This window comes from Geotrypetes seraphini, chromosome 3, assembly GCF_902459505.1.
Source record: "Geotrypetes seraphini chromosome 3, aGeoSer1.1, whole genome shotgun sequence".
Lineage (NCBI taxonomy): Eukaryota > Metazoa > Chordata > Amphibia > Gymnophiona > Dermophiidae > Geotrypetes > Geotrypetes seraphini.
In genome coordinates, this window is record NC_047086.1 from 164,840,885 (window position 1) to 164,861,422 (window position 20,538).

At 42.0% G+C, this 20,538-nt stretch overlaps 1 protein-coding gene across 10 annotated transcripts in view; it reads left to right on the forward strand.

Moving 5' to 3' along the window:
* The window catches only part of MTHFD1L (methylenetetrahydrofolate dehydrogenase (NADP+ dependent) 1 like), a 441,775-nt gene that overhangs the window by 176,675 nt on the left and 244,562 nt on the right, over window positions 1–20,538 (forward strand). For all 10 annotated transcript variants that reach the window (XM_033938573.1, XM_033938565.1, XM_033938569.1 and 7 more), the window contains one exon: window positions 19,521–19,589. In XM_033938573.1, the coding sequence (XP_033794464.1) occupies window positions 19,521–19,589 (69 nt within the window). The remainder of the gene's footprint in view (window positions 1–19,520; window positions 19,590–20,538) is intronic.

The following is a 20,538-nucleotide window of genomic DNA, read 5'->3' on the forward strand; positions in this document are numbered from 1 at the left end:
ATTCCGTCGATGGCTGCCTGCCGGACAGGCGGGTTTGGCTCCCGTCTGTCCGGCCAACTACAGAAAGGTACGGGGAAGGGGGTTGGGGGGGTCGTGGGGGTCGGCCAGGGGGGGCGCGGGGCGGCTGGGGGGGCGGTCGGGGGTTCTTGGGGGGGGGGGGCGGGCGTTGGGGGGGGGGGGGGTTTGCGTCGAGGGCAGGAGGGCCTGGGATCCCTCCTGCCCGTAATGTAGTGCAGGGTGGGGTTAGGGGGTCGCCGTGGCCAGGAGGACTTGGGCTCCCTCCTGGCCCGATATTGTCGGGGAGTTGGAGAATCGGCGGGGCAAGAGGGCTTGGGCTCCCTCTTGCCCCGATCGTGTCGGGGAGTCGGGGGGGCAAGAGGGCTTGAGCTCCCTCTTGCCCCGATCGTGTCGGGGAGTCGGGGGGGCAAGAGGGCTTGAGCTCCCTCTTGCCCCGATCGTGTCGGGGGTGCCAGGGACCACACGGAGTCACCCACCGTACCACCCGATTCGGGTAAGCGCAGGTATCGGTGGGTGGCTTATTTGCGGGGGGGTGCCTTATTTTACATTTTTTTCTAAAAAGGGGGGGCTGTCTTATTTGATGGCCCTGCCTTATCATCGGGGAAACACGGAAGAAAAAAAAAAAAAAAATGAACAGTTAAGTCCCAGTTTTTGCCGCTGAGACTCTGCCCTCTCACTGTAAAATTAGACTCTACTTAGTCTGTCTTTAAATTTAAAAAATGTGTGTTGTTTTAAAAAACAATTATGTTTTTAGATGTATCTAAATAAAAATAATAACCAAAAATTTATCTTTTTTTATGTCATCTTAGCATATTTTATGCTACAGAACGAATTATTTTTTTTAACATGTATTGTTATGGGAAAACGCGTTTCACATAACGAACTTTTCGCATAACAAACTTGCTCTTGGAACGAATTAAGTTCGTTGTGTGAGGCACCACTGTAGTTCGTTTAGTGTAGATTCACTGAGGGTCCGCCAACTGTTTATGAATTCTTTGGGGTTATTGGGGTCGATTTCGGGGTCGACTGTGTTCCAGAATGTGTGAGGTTCGATTTTTGGTCTGAATTTGATGAGTGTTTTCTTTGGGATGGGTTTGTTGTTATTTTGAGCCCAATTGATGGTGAATGAATATTTGAAATGGTCTGACCATAGAGTAGGGTGCCAGGACCCGTTTGAGATGTAGATGTTTTGTGTGTTTTGATTTGGAGATGAATACTACAACGTCTTTCTTCTATAGGTATAGCTGATCAAGCCCTAGAATGGTTTCAATCCTATTTTTCCAATCGAGCCGTAACAGTTCAATTTAATAACACAAAATCAAAACCTTATTATTCAAACTTTGGTATCCCTCAAGGTTCTATCTTATCCCCATTATTATTTAATATTTATTTATCCCCACTTCTGACTCTCTGCCAATCAATCGGGTTCACAGTCTACGCTTACGCTGACGATCTCCAACTGCTACACCCAATCGAATCAACAATTCATTCTGAAATTCAGGAAATCAATAACAAACTAAGTAAAGTTCACGATTGGCTAAATTCCAATAAACTTTCATTAAGCATCTCAAAAACTAATACTCTTCTGTTCCCCGGTAAAGAGGGAGCTAAATTAATCTCCCCAATTATCATCGACAACATACCACTCATAACAACTTCAACTATAAAAATCTTAGGGGTCCTTATAGATAACAAGCTTACTTTCCGACCGCAAATAAGTGCTCTGGTTAAAAACTGTTTATACAAACTAAGAATGATTCGATCATTGACCCCTTTTCTTGATACCAGTTCTCTCAACATTTTGATTCATTCACTCATAATTTCAAAAATAGATTATTGCAATTCGCTTTTAAAAGGTATATATCACAAAGATTTGAAACGTCTGCAACTAATTCAAAATACGGCAATCAAGATAATCTCCAGAGCAACAAAGTATGACCACGTTACTCCTCTGTTAAAAGATGCCCACTAGTTACCTATCTCACATAGGATAACTTACAAAATTGCCCTTTTGACATTTAAAACTATGCAGACTAATTCCCCAGCTTTTATTGATCGAATATTGATTCCCTATGATCCACCAAGATCTTTAAGATCCATAACCCAATCCAATTTAAATATCCCCTCCTTAAAAATAATTGGTACACGTCGAACCTCTATTTTCTCTGTAACAGCTCCTACGATTTGGAATGCTCTTCCGCTTTATCTAAAAACAGAAAATAATTTAAAAACGTTTAAAAGTAGCTTAAAATGTTTCCTTTTTAAAGATGCTTTTAATTGAAGTTGTTATTTCTTTATTTTTTTATTTTTTTTTTATTTTTCTTTTTTCTCTTTTTTTCTTCTTTTCTTTTCTCTTTTCTCTCCTGCTTTTTTCTCCATTAAGTCCTGCCCTTTTGTTCTTTTCCTTAATGTCTCTCTCATTTACTATAATTATTGTATTTCCTCCCTTTTTCCTTCATGTATCTTTTGTTAGTGCGTCCTTATTTAACCTAGTACGTGTTGTAGTTCGTCTAACAGTTTTGTATTTTCATTTTTTAAAAGTTTGTTTTAATGGTAATTCTGTTTGTTGCAATGTTATTTTATCTAGTGCTTTGTACAACGCTTTGCAGAATCGATAAAGCGTTTAATCAAGAAACTAATTAAACAATAAACAATAAGGGCAGGGAGAGAGGAAGAAAAAGTTGGGGGGGGGGGGGAATGAGGTCAGGAGGAGAGGAAGCATACAGGCTAAAAGAAGGGAAGAAAGATTGGATGCACAGTCAGAAGAAGAAAGTGCAACCAGAGACTCATGAAATCACCAGACATGGTAGGAAAAATTATTTTATTTTAAATTTAATGATCAAAATGTATCTGAATTTATATCTGCTGTCTATGTTTTACACTGTGGTCCCCTTTTACTAAACTGCAATAGAGGTTTTTAGTGCAGGGAGCCTATGAGCATTGAGAGCAGCGCTGGGCATTCAGCGCAGCTCCCTGCGCTAAAAACTGCTATCGTGGTTTAGAAAAAAGGGAGGGGGGTATTTGTCTGTTTTTGTATGGTTGTTAGTGAGGTGACAGTGCATAGAGTCATCTGCTTTGACCTCTTTGAAAAACCCTGGAATAGGAATGATGATTAACATTTTCTATGCGTACAGTGTGCTTTGTGTTTTTTTTTAAATTTTATTGTTGGTAGATCATTTTGACTTGGTCATTTTAAAAGTAGCTCACAAGCCCAAAAAGTGTGGGCACCCCTGACTTAGACCATGTAAAACATGGTCTAAGTCACAAAAACCCATCTAAAGTCACCAGATAAGCACTGCAAACACATAAAACAAACCACTACACACTACCCCAGTGATCACCAACCCCCATAAAAATATTAACCACACCTTTAAAATTCAGCCTCCAGACCATCATCACCTGGCAGCCTGGCATAGGAAAGCCTAGTCGTCCAGCACAGAGGCGGCTTAAGCTGCCTTGAGGGTGAGTTAGGGACCTATGGAGAGGAGGACCCATTCCCATAAACCTCTATAATCACTGCATTGATACTTAAACATGTGCACTCCCCTATACACCCTCAAAACCCTTTTTTACTGGCATATTAAGTGGCTCCTGCAACCATAAGGGCTACTAGGGTGTTAGATAAGTGGGTCTAGGGGATTCTGGAGGTGGTTTGGGGGGCTCACTGTGACCTATAATGGAGCTGTAGTGAGGAGAAGACATGGTACCCTTGTGGTGAAGTTCACAGCAGTGCCCTGTAAAGTACCCCAATATTTAGGAGCCATGTCTGGGTGTTCAGTCCATCACTTTGCAGACCCCTCCCACGTCCAACAGGGCTTGTTCTAGGCGTTTTTGACTTGGACGAAAATGTGGTATAAAGATGGACGATTTAGCGACTTGGACGATCAGATTGGCAGTATGTATCGTTAGACGATTTTCGAAATAAAAAAAATTTTGGACGTATTTTTCGAAAATGTGTCCTAGGCTGTTTTATACTTTGGACGACTTGCTACTTAGACGAAAACGGACTTAGACGTCCCTTTTGATTATGCCCCTCCACGTGTATATGGGCGCTATGATTAGTGAATGAAATGTCTTAAAGAATGCATTTGAATCTCCATAAACATTAATTTTAGATTTGGCAAGTTTAAAAATAATCTCTAGCGCACTGACTGTTTTCACCATTTTTGAAAAATAGTTGAAATTCCATTGAAATGCTATAAGCAGTTCTATGGTACAGTCTTATCAGCATAATAAATATTGCACTTACTGGTGAGCAAAAATCTATGTAAGAAAAGACCTGTGTCTGTTGTGGGGTTTGTGATTTTTTTTTTTTGTTTTTTTTTTTAACAGCTCTGTATCCAACCAGATTTAGTTGCACTTTTATGTTTGTTGGAAAACAAGTAGAACAGAGACTGGCCACAATTTGGGGAAAATACTGGAAAGACTGGCATGCCTGTTTCCTCTTCTTTTTGTTCTGATCTGTTTCAAAATAATTGGCATTTCAATTTTACTTTCTCTCTATGCTTATTATATTTTATTGTTAACCTGCTTTGGTTTTTCTGAGAATCTCATGAGAATCTTGGAGAGAGTGGGAGCCAGAAGGCCTTGAGCATGCGCAGATGCTCAAGGCCCCGCAGCAGCCCAGCAGAGATTAGCGTCAGGGTCTTTTGGCATTGGCACGTCCTGTGGGTTGGTGCTGCGTGCCGGTGTCCTGTCTGCTTGAGGTAAGGGTTTGGGCTGCGGGGGGTGAAGCCGGTTCTCAGGGGTGGAGTAGAAGAGCGCCAGTGGCCTCGGGGGGGGGGTGGTTTGGGATGTGGTGGGGAGCCAGAAGGCCTTGAGCATGCACAGATGCTCAAGGCCCCACAGCAGCCTTGCAAAGATCAGCAGCAGGCTCTTTCAGCACCGGCACATCCTATGGGTTGGTGCTGCATGTCGGTGTCCTGTCCACTCAAGGTAAGGGTTGGGGGGGGGGTCAAAGCCGGTTCATGGGGGTGGGGGCTCGCATATCATGTCATCGCTCGGTTTGCGAGTCAAAGTTTGCAGGAATGTTTTGCTCATCTTGCAAAACACTCACAAACTGCGTTACCCCAAGATGTATTATAGCTCTGCCTCTCACTACATGCTGCGACTGTAAGGGTATCAGGCCATAACAATTAATCTAATGATGTTACCTCTGCCTCATCGCATTCCAGGGAAGACTGATTACAGCATTGTAATGAAATCACGGATTTCATACAGTTTACCCCTTGCAATTAAATCATCATGGATAGTATGTTTTGTTTGTTAAGCAAGCTAATCAACCATGGATGTTTGAAAATAGCTATTTGACAGATGTGATACTCACTTTACCCACTGATCAGATACATATGAATGCATGTATTTTAGTTTAACAGTTGGTGTGGTAGATTTAACCTTTTTTCAGTGTAGATAGGTACTTGAGAAACATTCTCTTATTTTGTTTTGCTTCACCATTTTATTGAGTACAAGACATAAATTGAATCTGGCATACACCCCATCAAATGAAAACCAGATGCAGACTTTAATCATATTTCATGATTGTGGGGGTCTTCTGCTACAAGTGAATGGATTAAATATCTTACCTTTGTAATGGGATAGGCAGAATTGTTTGCCAAAGTGCATTAATCTTAACTAAACACTGAAGGCTTTGCAAAATGTATTGCTTGCCTGTAGTGGGGTTTAACAGACAACTACCATATCTGTGTCAAATTAAATAGTTATGACCTAGATTATTATTTCACTAGCCATGTAGTACAATTTTAAATAACACTGTGGTATATCTGTGTTTTTGGTTACACACTGGGGTATCCTTTTATTGTAATAGTAATTTATTTAATTACATACTACTTCTTATTGAGTTTAGTGCACGATATAACACCTAAATATCTCGTAGATTTATGAAATAATTTGATTTTTTAAGAAGTGCTTTTCTCACTTACTAAATATTCTCCTTATTGCTAGGTCTAGTCCAATCTTCATGATTGTTCTGTAGAAGTTACTAAACTAAACTAAAACTTAGTTTTATAGACTGGGTCATCAATGAAATGGAGCTCGACTTTCTGCCTGTAGGAGGAAAAAAAACTGCTTCTGCTTTAATAAAATACCAGACAGAGCAGAAGTGCCTTTACATGCACATATGCCAAAATCAGAAGGGGGATTTTGCTTTTGCACATGTACTATCTAAACTGCTCAGGTTTTTTTCCACTTAGTAATGCAGATAGTGAATTCAGCCCTATTTTTCTTCCATGTAAGACCCCTTTAGAAGACTCTCTTGAGTGATCCCTGGTGCTTCTTGGTGGTGGTTGTCAGGGGACTGGAAGGAAAATATTTGTCATTGTCATCCATTATTATTCTTTCTTCCTTTGAGGCTGGAGCATTATCCCATTCAAAACATTCCTGAAGCTTTCTGGACAGGGGACTTCAATAGGTCTTATATACCATGGAGCTGATATGTAGACCATATAAGGCAGTGGTCTTCACTATTTTTTAAGCTGGTGCCGTTTTGAGTCCAAAAAAGCTGAAGGAGAGCAAATATCTTTCTACTTGGGACCATACCACCAACCAAAGCTTCTGGACTTCCATCCCTACCAGAACATCTGGCCTCAGTCAAACATTCAAAAAATAGAAAAAAAGCCCCTTTCCAAATACATACCCACGAACGAAACCCTAATATGCCAGACTCTGCACACAGTACACCACAAGAGCGCATACCAAAACATAAAAATACACTTATATACCGCTGTACCTTTCAGTTCAAAGTGGTTCACAAAGTAAGAAAGTTATACAAGCATAACAGATTTTAAACTCATTTATAAAATTTATCAAATAAGTCTTCAGTGCCTTTCTAAAAACCTGATAAGAACTGGAATCCTATATTAGTTTACCAAAATTCCTTTCCCATAACACAACCTGATAGGCTAAAATTCTTTGAATAAAATGCTTATAGATGCAGCCTTTAACTGAAAGAAATGCAAATGTAGTAAGCTTGCATAGTGTTAATTTTCTATTGGTGAAAATGAAGTGATCAATTAAATAATTTGGCACAAGGCACGATAACATTTTAAAGCAAAAGTATCCCAATTTGAATAAAACATTGTGACCAACTAAATCAAAAGCACTGCTGAGATCTAATTGTAGAATCATGGTACTAATTCCTTTACTGAATAGCTGATAGAGATGGTCAAGAAGAGATGTAAGAACAGTCTCTGTACTGTAACAGGAACGGAAACCCGATTGGGACTTATATAAAATACTATAATGTTCAAGAAATTCAGTCAAATCGATATTTACCAAACCTTCCATTAGTTTAATTAAGAGGGAGATAGCAGAAATAGAAAGAAATGCGACCAGTGTGGCAGCAATTCTCTAGCACTGCCTGTGGCCTCTACTGCATGGTTCATTTGCTGTGGTTTGCCTAAACAGAAACAGGAAGTTGCTTCAGAGGGGGATGGACCACAGCAGATCAACAGTGCAGAGGAGGCCACTGGTAGTGCTGGAGAATCACTGCCTCAGCATTGCTGTCCTTGTAGTTTTCGAGGTGAGGGGACTTGGAACTGGGTGGGGAACTGGGTGAAGAAGCAGCGGCAGCAGTCCAGACCTGCCAACCTCCCCCTCCCTCCCTCACATGAAGCAGCGGCGGCGGTGGTCCTGACCTACCAATTCCCCCATTCCTTCCTTCCTCTAGTCCTAAAGCAGCAAACCCCCCTCCCTCACCCAAAACAGCAGTGATCCTGACCCACCATCCCCCTTGCCTCCCTCCCTCACTCGAAGCAGCAGCAGCAGCAGCAACTGGTCAGCAGAGGCAATGCTGTAAACAGGTTGTTCGCTGCCAGCCCTGGCAGGGCCTTTCTTCTACTGTGTCACTTCCAATGCAGCAGAAGAAAGGCCCTTGCTAGGACTGTCCACAAGCAGCCTGTTTACAGTGTTGCCTGTGCTGACCGGCTGCCACTACTTCTTTGGGTAAGGGAGGGAGGGGGTGGGGTTGGTAGGTCAGGATTGCTTTGGGTAAGTGAGGGAGGTCCAGGAGGCCAAACCTACTTGAAAGGAGGAAGGGCAAACCGGGGGGGTTGGGGAGGTGCACCAATAGTGTGAGGGGAGGGGAGATGGAGGATGCTGGACCCATAAGTGTGTGTGTGTGGGGGGGAAGGCAGAGAGAAAGTGCCCCAGATCAGAAAGAAGGATGGGAAGGGAGGAACAGATGCTGGACCTACAAGTGGAGGTGTGGGGATTTTTAGAAACTCTCAAGCAACCAGAAACTACAGTTATCCAGCATCTACCAATTCCCATGGGTGCTGGGTAACAGAGTATACTTATACAGTGAAACATAGCAGTTAGGGACTACTTTCAAACTGCCTTTCCTATTTCTCCTAATCACCTAAACTGCTCCATCTCAAAAGATACCCTCTATAAATGTCCCACTACCCTGCAGACTGCCCCCAAGTCTACCTCACCATGTCATAAACTACCCCATCTCCAAAATTGCCACCCACAGCTGCCCCATTGACCTGCAAATTGCCTCACCCCCTAAAGAAATTACCTCCTGCAAGTGCTCCAACCCCAAATATTACCCCACAATACCCTCAAATTACCCCATCCTCCACTACAAGCCACAGATACACCACCACCCACAAACTGCCCCACCCTCAAATACCTTACACAGTGCCACAGATTACCCCACCTGCCCAAATTATGTGTTACAACTGTCCCAGTTCCAGAAAAATTCCCCTCTGCATTAGCCTCACTGCTTTGCAAACTGCCCACCTCATACTACCTCCTGCAAATCTCTTACCATCCTGCAACTGCCCCCCCTACATAACCTACCTCCTTATACTGTAACTCCTTCACCACTACACAGACTGCCACTCCCTCTTACAAATAATTTCCTAGTTTTGATGTACTATATTTTCCTTGTTGTTGTTCTACTATGAAACTTTCTGACTGAATTGTACTGCTTTCTTTTTTAGTGATTATGTGACCTACAACTAATATCAGTTGCTATGGGCTGGGCAACATTAAGGCTTTAGCAAACTAGGAATATATAGAGGGTCTAAAGTTTAGTGGAGCTCTATCTGATGGATTCATGACTCAGAAGGTTAGGACTTGAAGGTTTTTTTCAAGATTCTACTAGATAGATGGCTAGCATGTCTGAACATTAGTCTCAGTTTATCTGTAGTTCTTCAGTCATCCTTGTGTGAGGGATCCTCCCCTGCCTCTTACCAATGTACCTCATAGTGGATACTGTGGGCATGATCCAGTCAATGGGAAGACTGCAGGTTGGAACACTAGAAGGCTGCTTTAGTTGCAGAGAGGGAGATGGTGACCTGGAAAAATGTATGTACTATAGAAATGTTTTTTGCATGTGATGGGAGATGGAAGAGGAATGAAGCCTACCCTTTAAATTGAAGTTGCTAAGGGGGCCTGATTTTTGAGAGGGAGATTTTAAGGCATGCCTCTAGCTAGGGTTGATTTGATTTTAATCAAATCGATTTAAATCACAAGTCAAAAAGACTTGATTTAAATCATGGTTTTCTACAGATTTATTCTTGCTGATATAATCTTAATATTTATAATCTGAAGTCATCATAATAAGCCAGTTCTTGATATCCTGCTCATGATAGTCCACTACAGTGTTTCATCTGACATCTTGTGGGTGTGTTAGCTTGGTTCCACCCATTCTTTTCAGAGCTGCTGCTATAAAATGATTGTTATGGAATTATTTAGCAAATTCAACAATGTTAGTCTTTATTTCTGGGACACTGAAGTCTTTGAGCAAATGAGCACTGCAGCCACATGTTATTAGCTTGATATTCTCTCTGCGCTCTTTTAAATTTCTTCTCTTGAATACATTTGCAGCATTGTCTGTGACTAAACTGCGTTCTCGACATTTGAATTTTGTTCATATTTTATTATAGCTTTTGCTGTTACTTCCTGTAATTATTCTGCGGTATATATATTTCCTGATGTATCAGTTGTTTGTGCAAGAAAGACATTCCTTCTTCTGTTGTTATACAAGCACATACTACAGGATCATTGTGGAAATTATTCCACCTATCAAGACTTACCAAAAATGTAAACATTGCATGAATATATAGCCTTATGCTACATAATTAAAAACTTATTGCATGATGAATAACTTTTGAACTATTATTTGTCTTAAATAGAAAAATATCTTAAAGATATTTCCTTTAAAAAGCATTTTATGTTTAAAAAAAAAATCAAATTTAAGGCCCCCTTTTATCAAGCTGCGTTAAGGTTTTTTTAATTGCTGGCCACTGTGGTAAAAGATCCGATGCTCATAGAATTCCTATGGGTGTTGGAGCTTTTGCCATAGTGGCCGATGATTAAAAAACCCTAACATGGCTTGATAAAGGGGGGGCTAAATTAAAAAACAAACAACTGATTTAAATTAAAAAAAAAAAATCTATTGATTAAAAAAAATAATAATAGATTATTATCCATCCTGCATTGCATGAATATAAAGCCTTATTTCATGATGAATAACTTTTGGACTATAATGTGTTTCAAAGTGTTGTTTGGCATGGCACCTGCTTACCTGTCTCTATGCTTTGAACGTTATAAACCCAACAGAATTACCCAAGACCAATATTTATTTGTTATTCCAACCTTCAAACCTTGTCAATATAAGAGATTTTTTGATAAAATGCTCGGTTTTCAGGCAGGTAAAATGGACCAATGGCTAAGTACTACTATTTCCAACTCTTATATGTCCTACTCTTATATGTCCTTTAGGAAATTACTAAAAATGGATTTATTCGATAAATTTATAAACTGATGTTCCAGAATACTGACAGGCAAATAGTATAGATCTTAAAGCCAGAAGGTTCTTGAGGTTTTTCACTGTATTTTAGCAAATTGTAACTTATTCTACTGTATAATTATAGAATTTTATAGCATAATTTTAGTATTTTTATTGTATAATTTTAGTACTATTTAGAGTACTGTATTTTTAATCATTATTTGTATAAAGTTATTAACGTATGTAAACCGCCTAGAACTTTGCGGTAGGGCAGTATATAAATAAATTATTATTATTATTAAGTATCTTAAATAGAAAACTATCTCAAAATATTTTATTAAAAAAAAACAAAATTCCAATTTAAATTTTAGAAAAAGGTCCAATTTAAATTTTAAAAATCATTGAATTTTATCCACCCTGTTCATGGCTCATCGGTACCCTTAGGCCTGAGCAACTCCAGTTGGGGTGATATATATATTTTTTTTCAATCATTGAGCCATTTGATTTTGCTTTGGTAATCTTCCCTGACATTTCCCAGAACATTCCCAATGGTTTTAAGAAGTGGATCTGGAATGCCAGGAGCATATCCAACACTGATCATCATAATTGATGTCTTGCATACTTGGGCCCCAACCATATCATCAGATGTTCAAAAGACGCATTGAGTTGAGAACAGCACAAAACTATTTTTGGTGCCAAGAAGTCAATTCCATCAAAGCCGGCATTGGAGGCATTGGTCCCTCCAGCCTGTAGAGCTGCATTGGATATGGGGGATGCATCGACATGGAGGAAATCTCTACCTACCTCAGTGTCAAGTTTTAGTAGTGCCATCGGAGCCGAGCATCCTCAGATCAGCACCAAGGATTTGTATGAATTCAGTATTGTCCTTATCAATGCTGAGGGACTCCGAAAAGGTGTACCAGGAGGAGGTCAAGAAGCACCAGCATTGGTCCCACTCAAAGCAGAAGCGCTGGGGCATCAGCGTTGCCGACATCTGAGAAACACCTGTTTCTTAGGACCACTCCACCTTGTGGGGGATCAGTCCCAGTGTGCCAGCCTCCAAAAGGCCAGAACTAATCCTCTGATTTGGCCTGATACCTTCTGTGGACTTCACCACTTTGACTGAGCCCCCATCTTTGCCAGTGCCTGTTACTGAGGAATGGATCCAGGCTACGTTCCAGGAAAAGTTAGGACAATTTCTAGCCCAGTGTGATGCTATGGCATTGGATTTAGTGCAATTCGATCCCCTGCAAACCCATGCTCTCACTCTTAGCCACGTATCGACATCGATACCTGAAGGGGTGTTTAAGTCATCCAACCCCTCAGGAGAGAAGCCTTCTTGAGGTAGTAAAAGGAGTACTCAGGGAGGATAAGGCCATAGTGGAGAGACTGAATGAATTTGGTCTTTACAGAAGAAGATGTAAGAGATCCACCTGAACTGGAAATGGTTTTCAAGGGTGATGAGCGGAAGACTTGAAAGAAATCTCAGTGAATCTAGAAGATGTACTAAGCCAAATTGACAAGTTAAAAAGTGATAAATCACCTGGACCATATGGTATACAACGCAGGGTGCTAAAAGAACTCAAACATGAAATTACTGGCCTGCTAAAATCGTCTGTAGTACCTGAAGATTGGAGGGTGGCCAATGTTATGCCGATTTTTTTAAAAGGGTTCCAGGGAAGATCTAGGAAATTACAGACTGGTAAGCCTGATTTCAATGCTGGGCAAAATGGTGGAAACAATTATAAAAAATAAAATTGTGGAACACACAGACAAACATGATTTAATGAGACAAGAGTCAGCATGGGTTCAGCTGAGGGAGATCTTGCCTCACCTATTTGCTTGACTTCTTTGAAGGTGTGAATAAACATGTAGATAAAGGTGAGCCAGTTGTAGTTCAGTGTTTCGCAACACGTGGTACAAGTACCCTTAGGGGTACGCAGGCCACCTGTTGGGGGTACGCAGCCTGGCTGCCACCTGAGATCCCTCCCTGCCTCCTGCTGGGGATCCCTACCTGCCCCCTGCTGAAGCCACCACTGCCGGGCATCCTCCCTGCCTCATTGTCTGCAAGCATGCACCAACCCCCACCCCTCGATTTCAATTCCAGGTTTCATCAAATTAATCAATAAACAAGTGGTGCTTACAGCTAAGTTCAGTTCCAAAATCAATCAGTCCAGGTAGTTCTACAGAAGTTCAGCTCCTTTATTCTAAGTACTTAAGTAGAATTACAGTTTACCATTACAACTTATCACAAGGTCCCTGGATCCAGCAGCATTGCTAAGCAGTCAAAGGGCTGCTGTATATATGTTTTTTTTTACTTCTCAGATAAAGGAACCCATTTATGACTTATTTTTTATAAAAGTGAAGTAGATGCTGTTGTAGGCACGAAAGAATATGTGTACATGTAAGGTGCTAGCACATAACACCATTTTAAGGGCTGGTGTACATGTTAGTGGGTGCTTTTTACACATAAATGTCTCTGCTTGTTTGGCTGGCATTGCTGCCTGGATGTCCAGCCGTCATCTGAAACTAAATATGTCCAAGACTGAGCTGCTACTCTTTCCTCCTAAACCCGCTGCTCCTCCTCCTCCTCCTTTCTCCATCTCTGTAAATAATACTGTCATTGTTCCTTGGAGTGGACTTCTCATTTTCTATGTATATCCAAACAAGATGCTAAGACTTGTCGCTACTTTCTCTTCAGTATCACCAAAATTTGTCCCTTCCTTTCTGAGCACACTACCCGGACCCTTGTTCAAGCTCTTGTAACCTCACGCTTAGATTATTGCAATCTACTCCTAACTGGTATCCCTCAGTGTCGCCTCTCCCCCTTGCAATCTGTGCAAAACTCTGCTGAGCGACTCATCTTCTACCAACCTCGCTACGCTCATATCATCCCTCTCCTTAAGTTACTTCACTGGCTCCTTATCTGTTCAAGATCTTACTGCTGCCCTACAAGTGTGTTCATTCTGCTGCCCCTCAATATCTCTCCTCACTTCTCTCTCCTTATACACCTCCCAGAGAACTCCATTCCTCAGATAAGTCACTCTTAGCGTTACCCTTCTCCTCCACTGCCATTTCCAGACTTAGTTCCTTTCATCTAGCTGCCCCCTATGCCTGGAATAAATTACCTGAGTTTGACCATCAAGCCCCTTCCCTTGTTTAAAAGCAGACTGAAAACCCATCTTTTTGATGTAGCCTGCAATCCTTAACCCTACTCCTCTGCCTTCCAACCCAGCCAGCTGATTAACCATTCTCCTTAACTGTATCCATGACATCCTGTTTGTCTGTCTTGGCCTGTATAGATTGTAAGCTCTTTCGAGCAGGGACTGTTTTCTTACTCTTTGTGACTCTGCAGCGCTGCGTGCGTCTGGTAGCGTTATAGAAATAATTAATAGTAGTAGTAATAGTAGTAGTAAATTCAGGAATTTTATAATTATGCATGTAAATACAGACTGAGCTTAAATTCCACACCTAGCCTGACTACCATGAAAGAACACAACATGATCCTTGCATGTGTACTTTCATTAATATTTATGTAGTAAATGGCCACTTAAATGTGTAAATGACAAAAATACCAGAACTTATGGGCGGCGTTAGTACCTAAAACTAAGAATGGTCAGACCAGTATCCTGTTTCCAGTAGTGGCCAATCTAGGTCACAGGTACCTGGCAAAGAAACAAATGGTTTCAACATTCCATGCAACCAAAATAGTTTACATATTATGTTCAGGTACTTGAAGGGTTGAGTGACTTGCCCAGAGTCGCAAGGAGCTGCAGTAGGAATCAAACGCGCTAGGCCAGTGGTTCCCAAACCTGTCCTGGGGGACCCCCAGCCAGTCAGGTTTTCAAGATATCCCTAATGAATATGCATGAGAGAGATTTGCATACCTGTCACTTCCATTATATGCAAATCTCTCTCATGCATATTCATTAGGGATATCTTGAAAACCTGACTGGCTGGGGGTCCCCCAGGACAGGTTTGGGAACCACTGCGCTAGGCTATCCCTGTAGGTGACTAGGTGGCTCCTAAGAAATTACTCCTTTAGAGGGTACTGCATGCCAGACATCAAGATTAATAGGGCAGGAAGGTGCCTATTTGATAAAAGACCTATGTGTCTTTAAAAAATACTAGCATATATTCAGCAGAAATAACTCCTAGATTCTGGGTACTGACATTTATACATGCTCAGGGGCAGAACTGTGTACACATATGTATTGTAAAATTTGCACCTAAATTCTGAATATGTTCAGCCCCCCTCTCCTTAGCACCCCCTTACTCTACAAGTATGCACCAACTTGTTCTATATGTCTTTGGATTGACCTAATTATATAGTTTGTTATTATACACTTAGGCCTTGATTCTCCAAAGTGCGTCCCGATTTTAGGCAGCTGTAGGCGTCCTACAGCTGTCTAATCAGCCAATCGGGATGCACGTTTTTTAAAAAAATGCTCCCCAGGCAGGCCGCCTATATTGAAGGCGCCTCCGGGAGCCTAGGGAGGCCCGCAAGATGCCTATGCTCGCCTAAAGGCCTTAGGCGAACCTAGGCGGCCCTACGCGTCTCCCTAGTAGAGGAAGAGACGCTTAAAATGTAGGCCAGCAAAATGCTGGTCTACATTGTAAGTAGACGCGGCCGCTATTCTGATCGCGGCAAGGGATCTCCCTGCAGCAATAAGTATAGCGGCCGCGGCCGCCTGTCCCATCACCGGCAGGAGGATGCCCAACTCCTCCTTTCGGAACCCCAAACCCCCCCTCCCCCCCAACTGGTAATCGCCGACAGGAGGATGCCCAACTCCTCCTGTCGGAAACCCGAACCCCGGAACCCCCCCTCCCCCCAAACTGGTAATCGCCGACAGGAGGATGCCCAACTCCTCCTGTCGGAACCCCGAACCCCAGACCCCCCTCCCCCCCAAACTCGTAATCGCCGACAGGAGGATGCCCAACTCCTCCTGTCGGAACCCCGAACCCCCCTCCCCCCAAACTCGTAATTGCCGACAGGAGGATGCCCAACTCCTCCTGCTGGAAAGCCCGACGACCCCCCCCCCCTAACTAATCTCCCTCCCCCAACTAACCTTTAAATGTTGGTCGGCTGGACGGGTCTTGCTGCCGTCCAGCCGACAGGCCCGCCTAGTGGAAATGAGACGGCCCGGCCCATCCCCGCTAAATCTAAGGCCTGATTGGCCCAGGCTCTAGAAGCCTGGACCAATCAGGCCTTAGGCATAGCGGGTCTGCCCATCCCCACTAATCCTAAGGCTTGATTGGCCCAGGCTAGGCACTAGGGGGGTTCGGGGTTCCGACAGGAGGAGTTGGGCATCCGGGCATCCTCCTGCTGGCCATGGGACAGGCGGCCGCAGCCGCTATACTTATTGCAGCAGGGAGAATCCCTTGCAGCGATAAGTGTAGCGACTGTGTCTAATTTAACCCGATTCTCTAACCGGCGTCTGTACCATGGACGCTGGTTACAGTTACTGTAACGAGTTTTACCTCATGCAAAGTTGTCATTTCTTAAGACATTAACTATTTTTTCTGCAGCCCTCCAAGTACCTACAAATCCAAAATGTGGCCCTGCAAAGGGTTTGAGTTTGAGACCGCTGACATAGGTTTTTTTTTTAAATTAAAATGCAGTTGGTTTTCAGTTACCACATGTTTAATGCAAAAATTAACGTACTGCAAAGCCTTTGTGGTAAATGCAGCAGGGCATGTTTTGAATGTGCCCTGAATTTAACACAGAGAGCAATTTACTGCGCAAGCAGTGCGTTAGCACAGGTGTTCCACGCTATCAGACATTATGGGCTCCTTTTACGAAGCTGCATTAGCGGCTTTATCGCACGCACATTTTTAGTGCGTGCTAACCCCTGAGTTAGCCGAAAAACTACCGCCTGCTCAAGAAGAGGCGGTAATGGCTAGCGTGGCCGGCAAATTAGCGCACACTATTACGTGCATTAAACCGCTAACGCGGCTTCGTAAAAGGAGCCCTACATGTATCTCAGTCCAGGCCCACTGTTCAGAGATAAATAAATTAAAAAGGGAAAAGTTGTGTGACAGTACACCCTCAATCACTCCCAATTTTCCAAGTTTATTCTAATTTGATATCTCACTCTTTCAATAGAAACAGAGAAAAATGAAGACCATATTGCCTATTCAGTCTGCCCATCCATGTCGTCTACTGTCCCTTTCCCTCCCTTAGAGATCCTATGTACTTATCCCAAGTATTCTTAAATTCAGATATAGTGTTCATCTCCACCACCTTCATCAGGAGGCCATTCCACAAATTCGCCACCCTTTCCTTGAAGAAGTATTTCCTCAGATTACTTCCAAATCTGTCCCCTTTCAGTTTTATAATGTGCCCCCATACCCTTTAGAGATCCCCCGCAGTCCTGATCCCCTTGATGCTATTTTACATTTAAAAAAAAAGGTTTATAAAATTTACCCTTTTAGAGTTTTGAGGATTAGTCCAGTTCCCAAGAGGATGAACTGGATTAAAAAAAGGGCTAAGCAATAGAGGTTGTTAATTGGAATTCACTCAAATGGTTAAAGCTCACACCAGTGGAGTGCATCAGGTATCAGTTCTGGATCTGTTTATTTTCAATATCTTTGTAAGTGATATTCTCCAGGGCAAGCAGACATTATATTCTCACAGGTGGATGACATCATCCACGTAACCAATATGGGCACTACTAAGTGCGCTATCACGTTAGATTTTTTAAGGGGGAAATCAAGATGGCGGTGGTGACGGACGCCTGAATGGACGCAGCGCTCCGAAATTGATAGTGACCAGCGCTCCGAAATTGATAGTGACCAGCGCTGAGCATTCTTTCTTTCCCGACGGAATGAGGAAGAGGAAAGGGATCTCTCGCCCTAACCCTCCGGAGTCTGGGACCCTCCCCAGCGCTTGGTCCAAACTACAATAACGAGTGCTTTTGCCCGTCCAGCTGAAGGAACCCTTCCTACCTCGGGGGCGAGCCCGGATTCATCGGGGGTGCTCGGTGCAGGAGCTGCACGGGCGATTCTGAGCCCGGAGCAGAGGTCGGTCCCTCCCCAACCCGGAAGTGCTCAGGTGCAGGGAGACACAGGAGTTCAGCTGCTCGTTGAGGAAGGGCTGTATTCCAGTGGAGGAGGGACGCCAGCATGGGAGCTTCAGGAGGAAGGTGCAGGTGAATTATGCCAGCTATCTCCCAGCACCATGGAAGGAGAGGTGAGAGGTGCTCCGGGAGAGAATGCCATCTGTTTTGGGGAATTAAAAAGACTGTAGAAAATAGATATGGAAGCGCTCTGGCAGGCCATATCTATCATGGACGCCAACCTTAAGTTGAATCTCTCGGCTATTAAAACTGACTATGGGACTATCTACTCCAAAGTAGCAAGGAGTGCGACTGTCTGATTTAACTAAAAAATTGGAGAAACAAGAAGAAAATTTAAAGGAAATTAAAACTGTCCAAATGGAAATGGTTAAAGAAAGATCATTTATTTCCCACAAGTTGGAGAACTTTGAAAACTCTCTGAGAAAGAACAATCTAAGATTTTTGAATTCTCCTAAATGTTCCGTCATTTCACCTGTTGAGATGGCGAGAAAATATTTCCAAGAGGTTCTTGCCATTCCATTGGAAAATTTACCTCCAATTGTGAGGGCTTACTATTTGAGTATAAAGAAACCTCAAGGGGAATCTACTCCTATTGAAAATCTAAAAGAAAATTTGGACATGAATTTGTCTTCATTTCTGGAAAGTTCCCTTGAGGTGATAACCGACAGAACCACTATGTTGCTGACATTGGCTTTGGAAAGTGATAGGGAATATATTCTTCGTTTATATTTCCAACACATTAACAATAAGTTTTTGGGCTCTAATGTTAGAATTTTTCCAAATCTGGCTCAGAAAACCCAGAAGCGAAGGAAGGAATTCTTGGCCTTGAGGCCAAGAGTCCTAGCTCTTGGGGCTACTTTTTTGGTTAAATTTCCAGCAAAATGTTACATTACCTATCAAAGTAAGAATTTTCTTTTTTTTTTTTTTTTAGCCCAAGCAGCTTTTAGATTTTATTGGACCAAAAGAAAGGTTGGAATCTCAGTCCAATGATAAATGACCTCCCATCCGGCTGTAGCTTGGGTTACCTATTGCCGTTACTCTAATATAGAATTTTATTTCCAAACTGATGAAATTTTCCTTTCTTGATTTTCAAAATTGTGGACTAAATATTGGTTAATGTTTTCAATACATTTGATTGTATAATTATGTGATTTCTTTTCTTTTTGTTTGTTTCCGATTTTTTTCAAGTTATGTATGCTTGATTTAAAATTGAAAAGGCTATAAATAAAAAAAATTTTAAAAAAAAGATTTTTTTAAGACAATTCCTGTATCACCCATGTGTTACCTTCATAAAGCAGGCTTATATATTTTTTAACTTTTCACATAGCTGTTGTGGTTTTTTTAAAAAAAGCTATATTTGATGGGGAGGGCTCTGGGACTAGAGATGGGACAGAATTTTGAAATACACTCAAACTTTTGAATTTTCAAAAATATGTGCTAATTTTTTACTCAGAAAATAGCTGTGCTAATTAGCAAGTGCAAATGTGTGTTAATAATTTTCAACGTGAAAGTACCTTCTTTCTGTTAGTGCCGACGGTTATAAAATTGCCCTCATGTACTGATATTATCTTTGAATACTGCTTTTTAAAACTGTTTATTTTTATTATGATGTGTTTGTCTTAAGAGTCAAAGCTCTATAAAAAACATGTCATTTTATTTAATTCTAGGGAGTAACAGGTGCCTTGGCAGTTTTAATGAAAGATGCAATTAAACCCACATTGATGCAGACCCTGGAGGTGAGATTGTATCCACTCTTTGTTTGCCTTCTTTCTTCTTAAAAGTTAATTTATTTGTTTGCCTTCTTTCTTCTTAAAAGTTAATTTATTTGCTTCTTTATTTTTTCAGCTTCTATAAGGACATCTAACTGTTTAAATACATTGTTCCAGTCTTCACCTACAGCATTCCAAGAAATGTTTGCTTTACAGGCAGATTCCTTAACATTACAGCATTCATTAAATTAAAGCTCTAAACCTGGCCTATGGGTCTCATAATCAAGAAATAAAGATGTCCAAAAATCATCATAAGTTGATACTTGGACTTCTAGCGAGGTATTTTGCCCACTGTGCATCCAGAAGTCTAGGGGGCGTGTTTTGGGTGGGTTAGACTTGGACATCTTGCAGCGATAATTATAATTGAACCTTTTTCATGATGCCGACCTAGACGGAACTTAGTTGTTTTATGCTAGACCTGTTTTAGAAGCATCTAAGTGCCACAAAGGTACCCAAAATTGCCAGATAATCACTGGAGAGATAAAGTAATGACCCCCCCTCACACACATACTCTCTCCCAGTGGTCACTAACCCCCTCCCACCCTGCAAAGAAAATCTAAATGAAATAGTTCATACCTGTCTCTAGAAGAGCAGCACTTGGTATAGGAAAACCTAGTAGAGCAGCACACGGGTGTCTTAAGTAGTCTGATAGATGGTCTAGTGCAGGGGTAGGCAATTCCGGTCCTCGAGAACCAGAGTCAGGTCAGGTTTTCAGGATTTCCACAATGAATATGCATCAGATGGGTTTGCATGCACTGCCTCCTTGAGATGCAAATCTATCTCATGCATATTTATTGTGAATATCCTGAAAAACTGACCTGGCTCCGGCTCTTGAAGACTGGAATTGCCTACCCCTGGTCTAGTGGACCATGAGCCATTCTAATAACTACACTTTTGGTGGAATGTGTGAGCCCAC